Genomic DNA, 17,831 nt, shown 5'->3' with positions numbered 1-17,831 from the left:
TTTGAGCATCTTGATTCAGAATATGGCTTGATGAATTGACCAAACTAAGATAAGTGAATAGTAGTTAAGAAAATAAGTTCCTTCAGACATGTTGTTACTCTAAAAATCTGAACTTTGCTTAAGAAAGATGGGCAAATACTGAATTGGAGGCAATATGAGTTTAGATCTCACTTGTTACTAAGCCACAGTAAAAAGTTAGTTAACTTCTTTTAGCTTCAGACTTTTCATTTATTAAGTGGAGATTTTCTCCTTTTAGGTTGGCTTAAAGATGAGAGCTTATGTGTCTAGCACAGTACCAAATCCATAGTGGCTGGTTGTATTGGTTATTGTTAGAATCTTCTCAATGAATGAAAACTTTTTGAGGCCTTGAGTTCATTCTCTAACATGACCCACTCCCCATCCATCACCAAGATTAAGTCCTATTCTTCTGATAAGTATTTGTACAGCATTGAGTTCCTTTCCTTTATAGCAGTTATATTTTGACATTGTTTAATTATGTGATTATTTGATTAATATCTGCCTCCCCACACAAGATGGTTAGCTCCCTGCAATCAGAAACCACGTCTGATTTTGTTCACCTTTGTGTGCACCGTGCCTGCCATATAGCAGGGCTTTAATAAATGTTAAGTGAAGGAAATGATTCTTAGTAGCAATACTACTACCTTGTGATAATGATGTCTCCTTCCTTCGAAGTCATGATGCTTTTCCTTGAATTTCAATACATGTCCTGTGATCAGCATAAACTCTCAGTATGTGAACTTACAGTCTTCTGTGGCCACATCTTGACTTTATGCTGACTGAACTCCTTAGAAATAGAGCACAGTAACGTATTTCATGACAGTTAGCATTTTGTCTTTTGTCTTTAGTTTGACTAGTCATGATTGAATTACCTTCGTACAATGTGTGTGCTACTGTGCAGAATTTAATTTCAACTTCTTGTTTACTTATTTCACTTCGCAGAAAATGTAATTGTTTCATGAAACTCTTACGCCTTAAGAAGGGGAAAATACTGGGTATTTCATGTCCCATCTTCAGTCTACCATCCATCTAAATATCATTTTCATTTGGCTTCTCTTATAAGGGGGAAGATGTCAACCGGACACTAGAAGGTGGAAGGAAGCCTCTTCATTATGCAGCAGACTGTGGGCAGCTTGAAATCCTGGAATTTCTGCTGCTGAAAGGAGCAGATATTAATGTATGTAAAGAACATTCTCATCTTAGAAAAAAATCCTGTTGTATGCCTTGGGTAATTATTTTCTACAGACTTGTAAAATAAGAATATAGTCTGAAATTATACCAAATTTCCTGTAACTTAGAAATATATAACTGGAATTTTTTTTTTAAATAAGCAGCACAGACATTTTTTTTTTTTAAGATTTTATTTAGTTTTTTGACAGAGAGACACAGCGAGAGAGGGAACACAAGCAGGGGGAGTGGAGAGGGAGAAGCAGGCTTCTGGTAGAGCAGGGAGCCTGATGCAGGGCTCGATCCCAGGACCCTGGGATCATGACCTGAGCCAAGGGCAGACGCTTAACAACTGAGCCACCCAGGCGCCCCAACAAACAGACTTTTTAAAACTAACTATAGGTAACAAATTGCTGTCTTGCAGCGGAGGATAGGACTCTGCAGTGATAGGATAAATCCAAACTGCAGTTTTGGAGAAAGGTCAATAGGCAGAAGGTCAGACAGGAGCAGTCATCTCCTGCCTCTTGCCTTTTATAGCTTTTCAGAGTTTTGGACAAATGTTTAACCATGACAGCAAGTGCAATCCACTTTACACATTTCAGGGGACACCATGTCACCTGGCCCCATTGTGGCAGTCTTTTACCTCTTCAGCGGCTAATTTGTACCCACCTCTTCCCTTCCTAGACCTCACTGGCATTCCTACAATAGTGAGGAACTTGGGGCTCAAAAAGGTTAAATAGTACAGTAAGTGGCGGAGTCAAGGGCTGAGCTGAGGTCAAAGCCCTGCGCCCTCTACTTCACTGCACTGATACCCAAGGAGATACGGCTTATGGGTTTGGGTCTTGGCAGCTCTCTAAATGGCAGGAAACTTGAGTAGGGAAACATTGATAATTCTCTAAATAAATCTAGAAAGAAGGGAGAAATGAAAAATAAAGTGGTTTTTTATCTCATTATTTCATAGGCTCCAGATAAACATCATATTACCCCTCTTCTGTCTGCTGTCTATGAAGGGCATGTTTCCTGTGTGAAATTGCTTCTGTCAAAGGTGAGGTCAACTGCTAATTGTTTAAGTTTTTATTTAAAATTCCACTTAGTTGATACACAGTGTAATATTAGCTTCAAGTGTACAATATAGCGATTCAACACTTGCATACAGTACCCGGTGCTCATCGCAACAAGTGCGCTCCTTCACCCCCATCACCTATTTCCCCCATCCTCCCCACTCTCCTCCCTTCTGGTAACCCATCAGTTTGTTCTCTATAGTTAAGAGTCTGTTTTCTTGGTTTGCCTTTTTTTTTCCCCCTTTGCTCGTTTTAGTTTTGTTTCTTAAATTCCACAAATGAGTGAAATCATATGGTATATTTGTCTTTCTCTCATTGCACTTAGCATAATACTCTCTAACACCATCTATATTGTTGCAAATGGCAAGATTTAATTCTTTTTATGGCTAATATTCCTGTGTGGGTGTGTGTCTTCCTTATCCATTCTTCAGTTGATGGCTTGGGCTATTTCCATAATTCGGCTATTACAGATAATGCCACTGTAAACATCGGGGTGTATCACTTTGAATTAAGTATTTTTGTATTCTTTGGGTAGATACCTAGTAGTGCAATTGCTGAATCATAGGGTAGTTGTATTTTTAACTTTTGAGGAACCTCCATATGGTTTTCTAGAGTGGCTGCACCAGTTTGCATTCCCACTAACAGTGTGCAAGGATTCCCATTTCTCCACATCCTCGCCAACAGCTGTTCCTTGTGTTGTTTTTTTTAGCCATTCTGACAGGTGTGAGGTGATATCTCCTTATAGTTTTGATTTACATTTCCCTGATGAAAAGATGTTTAACATCACCCATCATGTGTCTGTTGGCCATCTGGATGTCGTCTTTGGAAAAATGTCAGCTCATGGTCTTCCCATTTTTAGTCAGATTATTCGTTTTTGGGGTTTTAAGTTTTATAAGTTCTTTATATATTTTGGATACTGACTGATATTTATCAGTTAAGTCATTTGCAGATATCTTCTCCCATTCTGTAGGCTGCCTTTTAGTTTTGTTGATGGTTTCCTTTGCTGTGCAGAAGCTTTTTATTTTAATGTAGTCCCAATAGTTTATTTTTGCTTTTGTTTCCCTTGTGTCAGGAGACATATCTAGAAAGTTGCTATGGCCAATGTCAAAGAAATTACTGCCTGTGTTCTCTTTTAGGATTTTTATGGTTTCAGGTCTCACATTTAGGTCTTTCATCCCTTTTGAATTGATTTTGTGTGTATGGTATAATAAAGTGGTCTGGTTTCTTTTGCATGTTACTGTCCAGTTTTCCCAACACCATTTGTTGAAGACACGGTCTTTTTCCCATTGGATATCCTCTCTTGCTTTGTTGAAGATTAATTGACCATATAGTTGTGGGTTCATTTCTGTGTTTTCTGTTCTGTTCCATCGATCTGTGTGTCTATTTGGGGGCCGGTACCATACTGTTTTGGTTACTACAGCTTTGTAATATAACGTGAAGTCTGGAATTGTGGATGCCTCCAGCTTTGTGTTTCTTTTTCAGTGTTTCTTTGGCTAATTGGGGTCTTTCATGGTTCCATACAATTTTTAGGATTCTTTGTTATAGCTCTGTGAATAATGCTGTTGGTACTTTGATAGGGATTGCATTGAATGGGTAGATTGCTTTGGGTAGTATAGATATTTCAACAATATCCGTCCTTCCAGTCCATGAGCATGGGATGTTTTGCCATTTCTTTGTGTCATCTTCGGTTTCTTTCATCAGTTTTATAGCTTTCAGAGTACAGGTCTTTCACCTTTTCTGTTAGATTTATTCCTAGGTGTCCTATTATTTTTTTGATACTCAAATTGCTAATTTTTATTGTTTTTTCCATTGTTTATGCTAAGTATTTGGTTGGTCAGTTAAATTGTGTGTGGCATCAGGGACAGAAGACTAGAGGCAATATTTAAAATTGAGGTCTAGAACAAGTGTTATTCCAAATAGCTGGTCCACAAACTGTTACCAGTTCATGATGGGTAAGGAGCTTGGGCTAGAATCTAAATCAGTCAAGTCTCCTTCATCAAGAATATCTTGCTATGAAAAAAAGTTGGCTGAACTAAGCATTGTACTTAGTGACGTAGATAATGTCCTGTACTACTAATGGGCTACTCAAAGTATGGTCTGTGAACCTGGCACCTAGTATGAAATGTGTAAGCTTCATTTTCTGTAGTACATACCGAGTGAGATTATTAGGGGCTGTTTGCTGTAAATAAGGGCCCTCCAAGTCATCTGGTGTCTTGATATGCTTGGGGTCCTGGTAAGTTTGGAATTGCCTAGTGTTAACTCTTAGATGGAGTTCAGATTCCAGTCTCAACAAACCAGTCAGTTGCAATCATTCTAGCTGTATTAGATGGAACCTGCAAATGATGGAAGACAAGAAATCTTTATAAAACAAGGCACCAATATTAATCCCAGGCTTATCATTTCACAGCATACTCTAGAAAGTCACTTGGGATTTTAAAATAAGTCCTGCCAAAGGAAGAAAGATACAGAAATTAAATGAGTAAATGTATATAAAGCATTTTGCCACAGTACCTGACACATAAATGATCAATAAATAGCTCTTATTTTAACTAAGACTGAAGAGGATTTTATGCTTCTCGGATTTAGAAAAAATTAGGAAAGAAGGTTAGCACGTTTGTCTCTTAACTCTTTATTGATAATTTTTTTAAAGATTGAAACTGTTCTGAAAGCAGTTCAGGTTCTCTAAAACTGGGTTTTTTCCCCATAGCTGCATGTTAAACACCATTACTGAATTTCTTTAAGTGTATGGTTGTCACTGGTTTGGGGTTGGGTTTTTATTTTGGGAGAGGGGGTATAAATCAACAGTAATTTTTAGATACTATACATTATACTAATATGAATGATGTGGTTCTCTCAAAGCTAAAACAAATGAAAATATTATTCTTGGCCACTGTAGTGGACCCAGAATCTGTGGTAGGATGTGCTCACAAAGATTTCTAGTCACTCTGTCTTACTCGTCCCCCACACCCATGAAAAGATTTTTTTTAAAGCTGACAGCTTCCGGAAGTCTTCCTTTTATCACTACTCTGTTTCCACTTGCCCCACCTGCCTTTGAGTCTGCCAGAATGCAAGGCTTGGTGGCTGACTCCCTTGCTATGGGAAGCTCAGAATAAAAAAAACCTTTTTTTCTCCTCAAAAAAAAAAAAAAAAAAAAAAGTACCTTCGAAAACTACTGGATCATTTCATCCCTGGGAGAATATTTTTGCTTACCATATTAAAAACTGGTTGTCACAGGCTACAAGTATTGATTTACAGTTTGTTAAAGATTTATGTAATTCCAGTATTTTATTAGTTAGAATTCTTTATATTGCATGTAACTAAACCCAGCTCAGATAGGCTTAAACAGTAAAGAGATCTTGTTGACTCACATAAGTACAGTTGCCGCACACCGCCTGACCCTGTGCTTAAGTCATATTACCAGGATCTGATTTCTCTTCGCTACTCAGCTCCGTTCCTCAGCATGGACTTAATTCCCCTGGCCTCAACCTGTCTGCTAAGTATATAGTAAAAGAAACAGTAATAATACCGTCTTATATATTTGAAAATTACTGAGTAAATCTTAAAAGTTCTCATCACAAGAAAAAAACTGGGAGGAGGCGATAGATGTTAACTTTATTGTGGTAATCATTTTGCAATATATGTATGTATCAAATCATAAACTAATACAAATTTTATGTCAATTACAGCCCAAAATACAAATTCATAAGTCAGAATAAAAGATAAAACAAGATTTGTTCCTCCACCTTTGATATTATTCTACCCATCTGTTTTGGTCTCTGAAAATAAAAACCTAATATAAACCTAGTTTAAAAAGCTAAAAAAATCCTTTTTAGCTTAGGCTCTGATCATTAAATGAGATGCTCCTAAGCATGCTCTTTCTTTTTAGCCCTATCTCAAGGCTCTGTATTTCTTTCTGATAAGCCTCTCTTTCCTCACAGGACAAAGCAATTATTGTTACGCTAGAGAAGTCCCAAATCATCGTTGTATTCCTTATTTCCAAAGCATGTTGCTCCAGGTCATTGAGACATGACTGTAAGATTCCATTGTTAAAGAATCTTCTGCCTTGATCTGCATGTACATTAGGCCCTAATAGATTTTCTTAGAAGGGTCTCTGTAATTATATACACTGTTGCTACATTATTGATTGAGTTGTTTGACTTTTAACTAGCTTATTTTTTCTTTTATTTGTGTCTGAGCCTTGATTTTGGAAGCTAAGCGACATTCAGAGATGGCTCTGTTAATGGCAGATCAATTGTACCCATGCAGAGCTGTTATTTTAGATGAAAGGGTTTTTTTAACCTTTATGAAAGTGGCATAGTAAAATTTAGTTCTTTTTTTCAAAATTACTTTGATTTTTTATTATTGCATAAGCTTCTTTAATGGATACCCTACAGTTTTGTTAGCCAAATATTTGTTTTGGAAATTGATTGTGCTCTTCCAAAAATCCTTAGTTGCTAAAATAAGGCTGTTCCAGAGCACTTCGTTACAATCAATGTCTGTATTATGAAATCTGGTTCTGCCTTTTATCAAAAGTTTGAATCCTTATGGATTATTATGAATTCATTTTAAAAGTACTTAGTTTGAAAAGTTTACCAAATTGACATTTTTAATATATTATCCAGCTGGTATAGCGTTAGTATAGGAAAAAAGCCAAAGTAAACAAAGTTAAAAACTCAGTATGATTACAACTAATGGGGGTAAAAAGAAAAACCACAAAGACAAAGAGGGTAACTAGAATATTCAAAATCAAACTATGTGATATGCTAGATCACTTACTGGCCAAGTTTTTGTTTTCAATTTCATGCAATGGAAGATGAAGTTTATGACACAAGTGGGAATTAAAAACATTTAATTCATCTGTGGAGAACATAATATGTACTAAGCACTTTGTTTATATTATCTCCTTTAATTTCTGTCAACCCAAATACATAGGTATAATCATCTTCATATTATAGATAAGGAAACCATTTGGCTCAGGGAGGTTAAGTATCTACCAAACGTCAAAGTGAGATTTGTTCCAGAATTATGGCTCCTAAGTCCATGTTCTTTCCCTAGCAGAATTATAGTCAGGGACAGTTATGAGAAATGAAACACGTTTATTTCTGTAGGTAAAAGTTATTTGGCCTGATTTTTTTTTTTTTTTTGAGCTAGTAATTTTTTTAAAAAGATGAATACATGTGGAACTTCCACTTCAAGATTGAAGTATGAACACATGCCATGGTATCCCCTTTCTGCCCTCCTATGACAGAAAAGTGGTTTTTAAAATGAATGAATCAATACTTGCTTTGAAATATAAGAAGCGGTTCATTAGAGAAGAAATTGTAATGAATCCTGAGACACAGAAAGCAGAGGGGATGGGGTTGAAGAAGAAAACATTCCCCAAGATGAGCAAAAGAGTTTTGTTAGAAAAGGTAGGAGCTGATCCAAGGCTGTTCCAAGCCCAGAAGTGGTCAGCACCCTGAGTAACAAGTGAAGATTGGGATGCACTTCAGGAAGAAACAAATTAAACCCAAAGAGAGAAACTGAGATGCAAGAAGGATTATAACCAAGAAATGAGTATGTGAATAAATCTAAATGAATATTAAAATACAAAACAAACACTAAAGTAAAAAAAAATAACCTACTATAGATTGTTAAATAACAACCTATAAGATGAAAAGAAGTACATGAAAAACATTATGTAAAACTGGGGAGAAGAGACAAGGGAAAGGACACACGTGAAACAGGTTAAAATGCAGGGTCAAGAAGCATCCTGGGAAATGTAGCAGCAGCAGAGGAGGAAGAAGCCCAAGCAAGAGTGTGAAACCGACTTCTGTGATAGAGAAGTGGACAAACTAGAACAAGTACTGAAATCTGTATGGAATCACAGAAAACCTGAATAGCCAAGGCAGTCTTGAGAAAGAAAAAACTGGAGGCATCACAACTCCTGATTTCAAGATATATACTACAAAGCTATAATGAAACAGTATGTCAGAAATACATACATTCTGTTCAATGCAACGGAATAGAGCCCAGAAACAAACCCATGCTTAATATGGTCAGTAAATCTATGACCAAGGAGGCAAGAATATACAATGAGGAAAAGTCTTTAATAAATAATGACAAGAAAACTGCACAATTACAAACAAAAGAGTAAAACTGGACCACTTTTACATCAAGTGCAAAGAATAAACTCAAACTGGAGTAAAGACCTGAAAGTGAGACCTAAAATAAATTTCCCAGAAAAAAAAAATAGTAATCTCTTTGACATTGGCCTTAGCAACATTTTTCTAAGGGAAACAAAAATAAACAGAACTACACCAAAATAAAAAGCCTTTGCACAGTGAAAGACCCTATTAACAAAATGAAAAGGCAGCCTACCAAATGAGAGATTTACAAATAATATGTTCAGTAAGGGGTTAATATCCAAATTATATAAACCTACAACTCAACACCAAAACACCCAAATAATCAAATAGACATTTTCCCAAAGAACACATATAGATGGCCAAGAGGCACATGAAAGGATGCTCAACATTACTAATCATTAGAGAAAGTAAATCAAAGCCACAATGAGATAAGAATACCTTATACCAGTCAGAATGGCTAGTATCAAAAAGATAAGGAATAACAAGTGTTGTCAAGGACATGGAAAAAAATAACTGTTGTGCACTGTTGGTGGGAATGTAAATCAATACAGCCATTGTAGAAAACAGTATGGAGGTTTCTTAGAAAAATTAAAAACAGAAATACCATACAATCCAATAATTCCACTACTGGGTATTTACCCAGAGAAGAGTAAAACACTAATACGGAAAGGTATGTGCACTTCCATGTTTACTGCAGCATTATTTAGAATAGCCAAGATATGGAAGCAGTCTAGTGTCCATAGATAGATGAAATACACACACACACACACACACACGTGTGCGCGCTATGGAATATTACTCAGCCATAAAAAGGAAAGAAATCTTGCCATTTGCAACAACATGGACAGATCTAGAGGGTATAATGGTAAGTGAAATCAGAGAAAGACAAATACCATCTGATTCCACTTATGTGGAATCTAAGAAGCAAAACAAAAAGCATAAACAGACCCATAATTACAGAGAACAAACTGGTGGTTGTCAGAGGGGACGGGGTAGGAGGATGGGCAAAATGGGTGAAGGGGAATCGGAGTACAAGCTTCCAGTTATGGAACGTATACGTCATGGGGATGAAAGGTACAGCAAAGGAATATAGTCAGTGGCATTGTGATAGGGTTGTATGGTGACAGATGGTAGCTACACTTGCAGTGAGCAAACCATGACGTATAGAGTTGTCCGATAACTGTTGTGTACCTGAAACTCATGGAACATTGTGTGTCAACTATAATTTTAAAAAGCTGCCATAGACGTACAGAAATGACAAGCATGGCTGCATTCCAGTAAAACTTCACTTACAGAAATAAGCATCTGGGTCATAGTTTGCAGATTCCTCTTCTAGCTCATGAATAGTCTGAAATTTATAGCACACATCGTCTTAAAACTCTAACCCTCAGTGGGAAAATGATCTTTCCTAAGTGATGCAAGTTGAGAATGTATCTTATCATTCTGGATGCTTTTATTCACCTGTGCTAATGCTTGCTTGTTGAAAAGTTCTATTATCAATTAATGCAGCCAAACAAGAGCTTATAGGACAGTGATCTGGAATTTTCATTGTTTATTACTGAACTGATCTTCCTAAAATCTCATCTGCCTGAATAATAGCATCGTTTCATGAACACATTACTTAGAAGAGAGTTAATCACGAAATGATACTCTTGAATTGTATTATTAGCCAGTGGACTCTCATAAGTCCAAAATTCATTTCTTTTTCCCAGCTACATGTAATTTGGTATACATATAATGTTTTAAATCTAGTTTGTCTGTTGAAGATACAGTTCTTTGAAAGTTTGCCTGTAGCATTAATACGCTATCATGTTAGACATTTCCTATATTGTTAGGATATGTATTATCTAACTTAAATCAACATTTCTATATGAATACTAAAATTCCTTATAATTTATGTAATGCCTTATAATTTATATAATTGATAATTGCATTTTAAGAAGTATCCTTGTTTCCTAATCCTAAGAAAAACCACTTCTAAATAAACCAGTGTGGGGAAAAGGGAAATATTTAAATGTTTACTTCTACTCTTTTAAAGATGTTACGTTTGCTATAATTTAGAATGTAGACAGGGTAAAACCGTGTCATCCACTCTGGTGTGTGTTCATATTCTGTCCCTATATAAGTACATACTGCTATTAAAAATGACCACTCAACTTCCTGTGAGAATGAGAATTCTTTTAAACAAATAGAAAAAGTTGGTACTCTAGCATGTGAGAATGAAAATCTTGTGAATTGAAAATTTAATCCAAGTTTTAAAACATGCTAATTACTGTTTTCCTAGATTAACAAACCTCCAGCATACTTCAGTTGTTACTACACATGGTCATTTGTTATTAGTGGTGTTTAGCACATTAGGCTGTATCTGAGACGAAGAAATCCAAAGAAACTTGGGCTTTTTTTGTTTTCCATTGTTTCTCTGCTTCACTGTGTCAAAGAAGTTCCCTCCTTAGCAAGTCTACTATAACCGTGTGACAAATAGGGGACCACTGATTGTGCAGCACTAATTATGGTGACTCCTAGCTGTTTCAGACAACTCTACGTTGCCTGTTCCTGTTTGAGTAGGATAATGTGAGATACCTTCCTTTTATAAAAAGGAAGTGAAACTATTAATGTTTAATGTACAATTGCTCTAAAGAGTAAAAAATACTACAGTTTAAGAAAATTTAGAAGACCATCTTATAACATCGATGTTTTTGCTAAATATATATATATATATTTTAAAGATTTTATTTATTTGACAGAGAGAGAGACAGCGAGAGAGGGAACACAAGCGGGGGGAGTGGGCGAGGGAGAAGCAGGCTTCCCACTGAGCAGGGAGCCCAATGTGGGGCTCGATCCCAGGATCCTGGGATCATGACCTGAGCTGAAGGCAGACGCTTAACAACTGAGCCACCCAGGCGTCCTTTGCTAAACATATTTGTGTTATATTTAAAAAATCAAGCAGCCAGTTAATGATAAAAACCAAATACCCTTCTCAAATAGCAACATCGTCAAATTCTGAAAGTGTCTGTGGTACAGATTTTGCTGCTTGAATGGAGAATCCAGTGGATAAGATCCAGAGATTGGGAAGTCACCCTTCTCAGCATAAACAAGTACATGCTTGCAGGTAGAACCATTTTTCACTCTAATTACTCCCTGCCCCACCCCAATAAAACCTAGACAGCTTTCCATACTCTCAAGCACAGATTTTATGATTGCTCAGAACCCCGAAGTTCTGTTCCATTTAACATAGGCAAGTCTGGTTTTAAAAATGTTTTAGGACAGGTGACTCTCAAAGAACTCAGTGTCTTTCTGAATTGCTTTAAGGAGGAACTGCACTGTCAGAATTAATACAGCCACAAATCTTACCACCTCAGTAATGAAGCCAATTGTTACACTCTTTAAATGTTTCCCAAATCTCAGACACAGATAAGCCCATTGTAAGCTCCTTGTTTTTACCCATTTAGATCTTTTAGTCTGCAATCCTTATTAAATAGTTTTTGTCATGACATATACGGGGGGCTGTGGTGCCACACCAACCCCCCCCCCAACTTTAGTTCTCGGTTCTGCTTCTTAATAGCTCTGTGGTTTTGAGCAAGTTCCTTACCATGTAAGCCTAGGAAGTTTTCTCTTCTGCAGCAACAAGCCAGCACAGTAGTCCCCCCTCATCCAGAGTTGTGCATTTCATGGTGTCAGTTACCCTTGGTCAGCCACAGTCCAGATTCAGATGATCCTCCTCCTGACTATCCTCAGAAGGTCAATAGTAGCCTAATGCTATGTGGCCATGCCTACATCATTCACCCCACTGCACCTCATCGTGTCAGCGTTTTATCATCTCATACCGCCACATTTCAAATGAGAAACCTGCAACTCACTCTTCATTTCCCTTGAACACTTAGAGGCCACTGTAGGGTTATTAATTGGCCCAATTTCATACTGTGTCTCAGAGAATAGGGAGGCTGGAGGAGAGGGAGAGAGGGAACTGGCCAGTCAGTGGAACAGTCAGAATACGCATGTCATGTATCGATTAAGTTCACCATCTTATATGGGTACAGTTCGTGGTGCCCCAAAACAATTACAGCGGGAACATCAAAGATCACAGATCACCAAAATGTAAAATGAAGAAAGTTTGAAATATTGCAAGAATTACCAAAATGTGACACAGAGACATGAAACGAGCAAATGCTATTGGAAAAATGGCACTGATAGGTTTGTTTGATCCCGGGTTCCCACAAACCTTCCATTTGTTAAAATATGTATCTGAGAAGTGCAGTAAAGCGAAGCACATTAAAAGGAGGTATGCCTGTACTTACCACACTGAATTACGTTTGCATTCGTGATCCTTTCCCTTGTCCTCTCTAGGTTGTGAAAATATGCAGAGAACCAGCCTCTTGTTCTCTTTAATTCCCCAGAATAGGAGTTGACAGACAATTTCTGTAAAGGACCAAATAATAAATATTTTAGGCCTTGCAGGTCACATGGTCTCTGTTACAACTGCTCACCTCTGCTGTTGTAGCAGAAAAGCAGCCACAAACAATATGTAAAAAAAAAAAAAAAAAGATGACTGTGTTCTAGTAAAACAATCAAAACTATGTCTAGCACTTAATAGAAACTTTATAAATGTTGAATACTCTTAGGAATTGGTTTCTGTAACAATGTTTTTAGCTTGAAAGTGTTCAACAGATGACACATTGTATACATAATTGTATAAGGTTCTTCATTTTCCTGTAGGAGGCACAAAAATGTTGAGTATACCTAAGTTAATAAATTCTAGAATCTGAGTCTCACCCTAACATTTTTAGGGGAAAAGCCATAGGTCAGTTTTAACTAAAGACAGCATGGAACACAAGATGTAGTCAGAAAGCTCTAGTTTCTTTAACTTGCTGACTGACTTTGGGCAAATTTCTTAACCGCTCTGAGCTTAAGTTAAATCTCTATTAAAACAGAGAACAGGGGCACCTGGGTGGCTCAGTTGGTTGGGCGTCTGCCTTCAGCTCAGGTCATGATCCTGGGGTCCTGGGATCGAGCCCCTCATCGGGCTCCCTGCTCCATGGGGAGTCTGCTTCTCCCTCTGCCCCTCTCTCCCACGCCTGCTCTTTCTCTCTCTCAAAAATAAAATCTTTACAAAAAAAAAAAAAAAAGCCTACTTTACAGGGCGCTTTGAGAATAAAACGAGATGATATATCTATAGTATTAGGTTAAAAACTAAAAACTATAAAATTTAAGAAACATAACATTCACTGTGTTGACTATTGCATTAGATTCTTTGGGGTACCCAGAAATATTATCTCTTGTATCAATATGTAAATTAAATGTGCTGTTAAATCCTGTACCAGTAAATAACATTACACAACATATGTAAATGTAGGTATTTGAATAATTTTTTTAATGTTACTGTTTTTAGTAGATTCCAAAACTGAATTGTATAACTTTTATGGTAATGGTAGTATTTTAAATGTATACTCAAACAGTTGAAAGTTCCCAGGTTCGGAACACTTTATCATACTACCATGGAACTGTAAACAGATGCCCCAAATCATGAGATAATGGAGTTCTTAATGAGCAGTTTCTCGACTGTTCTAAAATGCATAGGGATTCAAAATAAATATTTTGCAGTATTCTTTCTAACAGTGATTTGGTATGTGTATACACAAGATGGTAGAAAAGGTAGTTTTTCCTTTTAATGTGTCACATATAACTCTGTATGGATATGTATGATCACCAAGGGTAAGATTGATGTTAATAATATTCATTTGCACGTGACCCACGTATAAAATTTTGTTGAGCATCTGCCATATACCAGGTATCATCCTACGTGTTAAAAGTACAGAGATGAATATAACAAGACCCTTGCCCTCGTGGATCCCAGCCTAATTTGGGGGAGACAGGTCTTTTAATGTAATTACAGACTATGGTAACTGCCTTAAGAGAAATAGAGTTCAGCTGTAACAAAAACTCCTCCTACAGTGATTTAAACAAGAAAGTGACTCAGAACAAGATGCCTGAGGTGTGCAGTCCAAGGCTGGGCAGCTGGCTGTGCTGTGTCATCAACATCCCACACTCCCTTCTCTTCCCCAGGCCTTATGGTCACAAGATGACTGCCGAACCTCCCGGCATTGTGTCTGTGTTTTGTGTAGGAACAAAAGGAAAGAGCTAAGGACTCTGCCCTCCTGGGGCTTTATTGAAGAAGGGAAGCCCTTCGTGGGAGAGGCCAAATTTGTGTCAGATGGCCATCTGTAGCTCTACAGGAGTCTGAGGATTCTATTTCTTCTCAACCCCTGAAGCAGAGGAAGTAAAGTCTAGTAGAGGGAGACAGGTACATAAAACCAGTACATTAAAGTGTTATGGCTGCTGTGGCAGGAGTTTATATGTGACACAGTAGGGATTTGAAGGAAGAGGTCAAGTGTGGTCCTGGAGGTCAAGGGGATGATGTTATATATAAGGATGCCATTACAACTTCAGGCAGTGCAATTCATAAAGCAGTTGACACCTGAGCTGAATCTTAGAAACTTGTGTCCAGGAATCCAATAGAGAATTGGGAGACCATTCTAAACAGAAGCAACAATGTTAGAAAAGTCACAGGGACAAAGAGAAGCCATGATGCATTAGGGTAAGATAAAAAAAAAAGACTGTCCACAGCTACAACATACACTAGAAAGGATTTAGCAAGAACTATGACTAGACAGGTAAATAGTGAGCAGATGATGCATTTGTCATACTCTTTATCTTCATTCTCTTCTGTTAGGATGCCATTAAGGTTTTTTGGTAGGTGGGTAGTATGATCAGACTTGGATTTTAACAAACATCACCCAAATAGACGTATGAAATCTGAATTGAAATGGTGTAAGAAGTGAAAAAAGAGGTGTGCCTGGGTGGCTCGGTCAGTTAAACGCTGCCTTTGGCTCAGGTCATGACCCCAGAATCCTGGGATCAAGCCCCATGTCGGGCTCCCCACTCAGCAGGGAGTCCGCTTCTCCCTCTGCCCCTCCCCCCACTTGTGCTCGCTCTCACACCCCCATAAATAAAATCTTTTTTGAAAAAGTGAGAAAAGATAGGAAATTATTGAATTAGGATCTCTGTGTAAAAATCCTGAGCTAAGAAAGTAATGGTAGCAAGGACAGCTGAGAAATGTTAAGAATAGTCTGGTCTAAAGACTTGGTGACTGATAATGTGGGAAGTAAACAAGAAAAACTGCGTGGTGTCTGCACATTTCCTGGAAGATGGTGGTGGTGTTTACCATAATAGAAAATACTGAAAAAGGAACAAGTCTGTAGGAAAAGATTATGGTGGAAGCAAATGTAGAAGATAGCCAGCTTGAGCCAGACGATGGGGACAATAAAATGGGAAAAGGACCTAGATCCTTAAATGACCTTATAGGATAAAACCACCCTACCAACCTTAATACTCTTAGCACTACTGTTTGAGAGAATAATTTATATTGTTAAAACATACATAATACCCAAAATAATCAGCTAAGTCAGTGCAGTCCCTATCAAAATTCCAATGGCATTTTCACAGATACAGAAGAAACAATTCCCAGCTTTATATGTGGAACCACAGAAGATTCCAAATAGTCAAAGCAGTCTTGAGAAAGAAAAACAAAGCTGGATGCATCACACTTCATGATTTCAAAACCTATTACAAAGCTTATACTAATTAAAACAGTAATGTGTTAGCATAAAAACAGACACACACAGATGAGTGGGACAGAACAGAGCACCCAGAAATAAACCCCCATCTATATGGTCAACTCATTTATAACACAGGAACCAAGAATGTACAGTGGGAAAATGACAGCCTCTTCAATAAATGGTGTTGGGAAAACTGGACAGCCACATGTAAAAGAATGAAACTGGACAACTATCTTACACCTTACATAAAAATCAACTAAAAATGGATTAAAGACTTGAACATAAGACCTGAAAACAGTAATATTCCTAGAAGAAAACATAGGGGTTAAGCTCCTTAACATCTGTGTTGGCAGTGTCTTTTTGGATTTGACACCAAAAGCAAAGACAAGAAAAGCAAAAATAAGTAGGTGGGACTACATCAAACAAAAAGCCTCTGTACGACAAAGGAAGTTAACAAAATTAAAAGACAACCAATGTAATGAGAGAAAGGTTTGCAAATCTAGTATGTAAGGGGTTAATATCCATAATATATAAAGAACTACAACTCAGTAGAGGAAAAAACACAATCTGATTATTAAAATACAGGTAGAGGACCTGAACATTTTTCCAAAGACCACGTACAGATGGCCAACTGGGTAAAGGTGCTTCCCTAATCATCAGGGAAATGCAAATCAAAACCACAATGAGATATCACCTCTCACCTGTTAGAATGGCTGTCATCAAAAAGACAAGACATAACCAATGTTGGTGAGGATATGAAGAAAAGGGAACCCTGTTGGTGAGAATCTAAATTGATGTAACCACCATGGAAAACAGTATGGAGTTCCCTGAAAAAAAATTAAAAATAGAACTTCCATATGACCCAGCAATTCCACTTCTGGGTATTTATCTGAAGGAAATGAGAGCACCGTCTTGAGAAGACGTCTGCAGCCCCATGTTCATTGCAGCATTATCAGCAGTAGCCAAGACATGCAAACAACCTGAGTGTCCATCAACAGATGGATAAAGAAAATGTGTATAATACACATGCACGTGTGCACACACACAGGAATATTATTCAGGCATTAAAAAAAGGAAATTCTGCCATTTGCAACAACATAGATGGGTCTTCAGGGCATTATGCTAAGTGAAATGAGAGACAGACCAACACTATAATGTCGCTTATATGTGGAATCTTTAAATACACACACACACACACACACACACACACACACTGAACTCATAGATACAGTGAACAGATTGGTGGTTGTCAGAGGTGGGGGGCGTTGGGGGATGGACAAAATGAGTGAAGGTGGTCAAAAGATACACACTTAACAGTTGAAAGATAAAGAGAGTCCTGGGGATGTAATACCGTGGTGACTTTGAGGGATAAAAAAGAATCAAACAGAGACGTTCTTACAGAACAGAATATAAAAGTTGATCTTGACAAAATAGAAAAGCTGGCAAGAAGTACAGGAAGTGATGGGAGGGTAGAGAAAGTATCTTATAGAGGGATGAGGTACTGTCAGAACTGATGGAACAAGAAATAAAGGTTTAAATAACGATCATTTAAATTTATAGAGAAACAAACTGGTATTTTAAATACAAGAAATGGGACAGTCTGGGGAAGAAGGTGGTAATGAGCTAAAGCCTCATCCATATAGCAGGAAGTAAGAAGATAATATCTAAACTTAATAATGCACATAGTAACATGAGTATATTATTTAGAGCTATGAAAATAATCACTAGAATTAAAAACAAATGATTAAAGATGGTTTCCTCAAGGAAGGGGTGAAGCCAAATATACTGATTTATATAAACTTGTTAGTAACTGCATCAAGTACTAAAAAATGATTTTAATATTC

At 37.3% G+C, this 17,831-nt stretch overlaps 2 protein-coding genes across 3 annotated transcripts in view; one reads left to right on the top strand and one right to left on the bottom strand.

The window, feature by feature from the left end:
* Positions 1–17,831, top strand: part of MTPN (myotrophin) — a 56,231-nt gene that overhangs the window by 32,744 nt on the left and 5,656 nt on the right. The window contains exons 2-3 of the mRNA XM_035021179.1: positions 1,082–1,195; positions 2,147–2,230. Of these exons, the coding sequence (XP_034877070.1) occupies positions 1,082–1,195; positions 2,147–2,230 (198 nt within the window). The remainder of the gene's footprint in view (positions 1–1,081; positions 1,196–2,146; positions 2,231–17,831) is intronic.
* LOC118021128 overlaps positions 4,474–17,831 on the bottom strand; it is a 106,868-nt gene continuing 93,510 nt past the window's right edge. For both annotated transcript variants that reach the window (XM_035021177.1, XM_035021176.1), the window contains 2 exons: positions 12,670–12,790; positions 4,474–4,579 (listed from right to left, as the gene is read on the bottom strand). In XM_035021177.1, coding sequence (XP_034877068.1) covers positions 4,569–4,579; positions 12,670–12,790 — 132 coding nt within the window. In that variant the 3' untranslated portion in view covers positions 4,474–4,568. The remainder of the gene's footprint in view (positions 4,580–12,669; positions 12,791–17,831) is intronic.

The sequence above is a fragment of the Mirounga leonina genome, unplaced genomic scaffold, assembly GCF_011800145.1.
Source record: "Mirounga leonina isolate KUSES-001 unplaced genomic scaffold, KU_Mleo_1.0 Mir_174, whole genome shotgun sequence".
In the NCBI taxonomy this organism is placed as follows: Eukaryota; Metazoa; Chordata; class Mammalia; order Carnivora; family Phocidae; genus Mirounga; species Mirounga leonina.
Note: the sequence above shows the minus strand (reverse complement) of the source record. Positions and strands in the feature narration are given on the sequence as shown.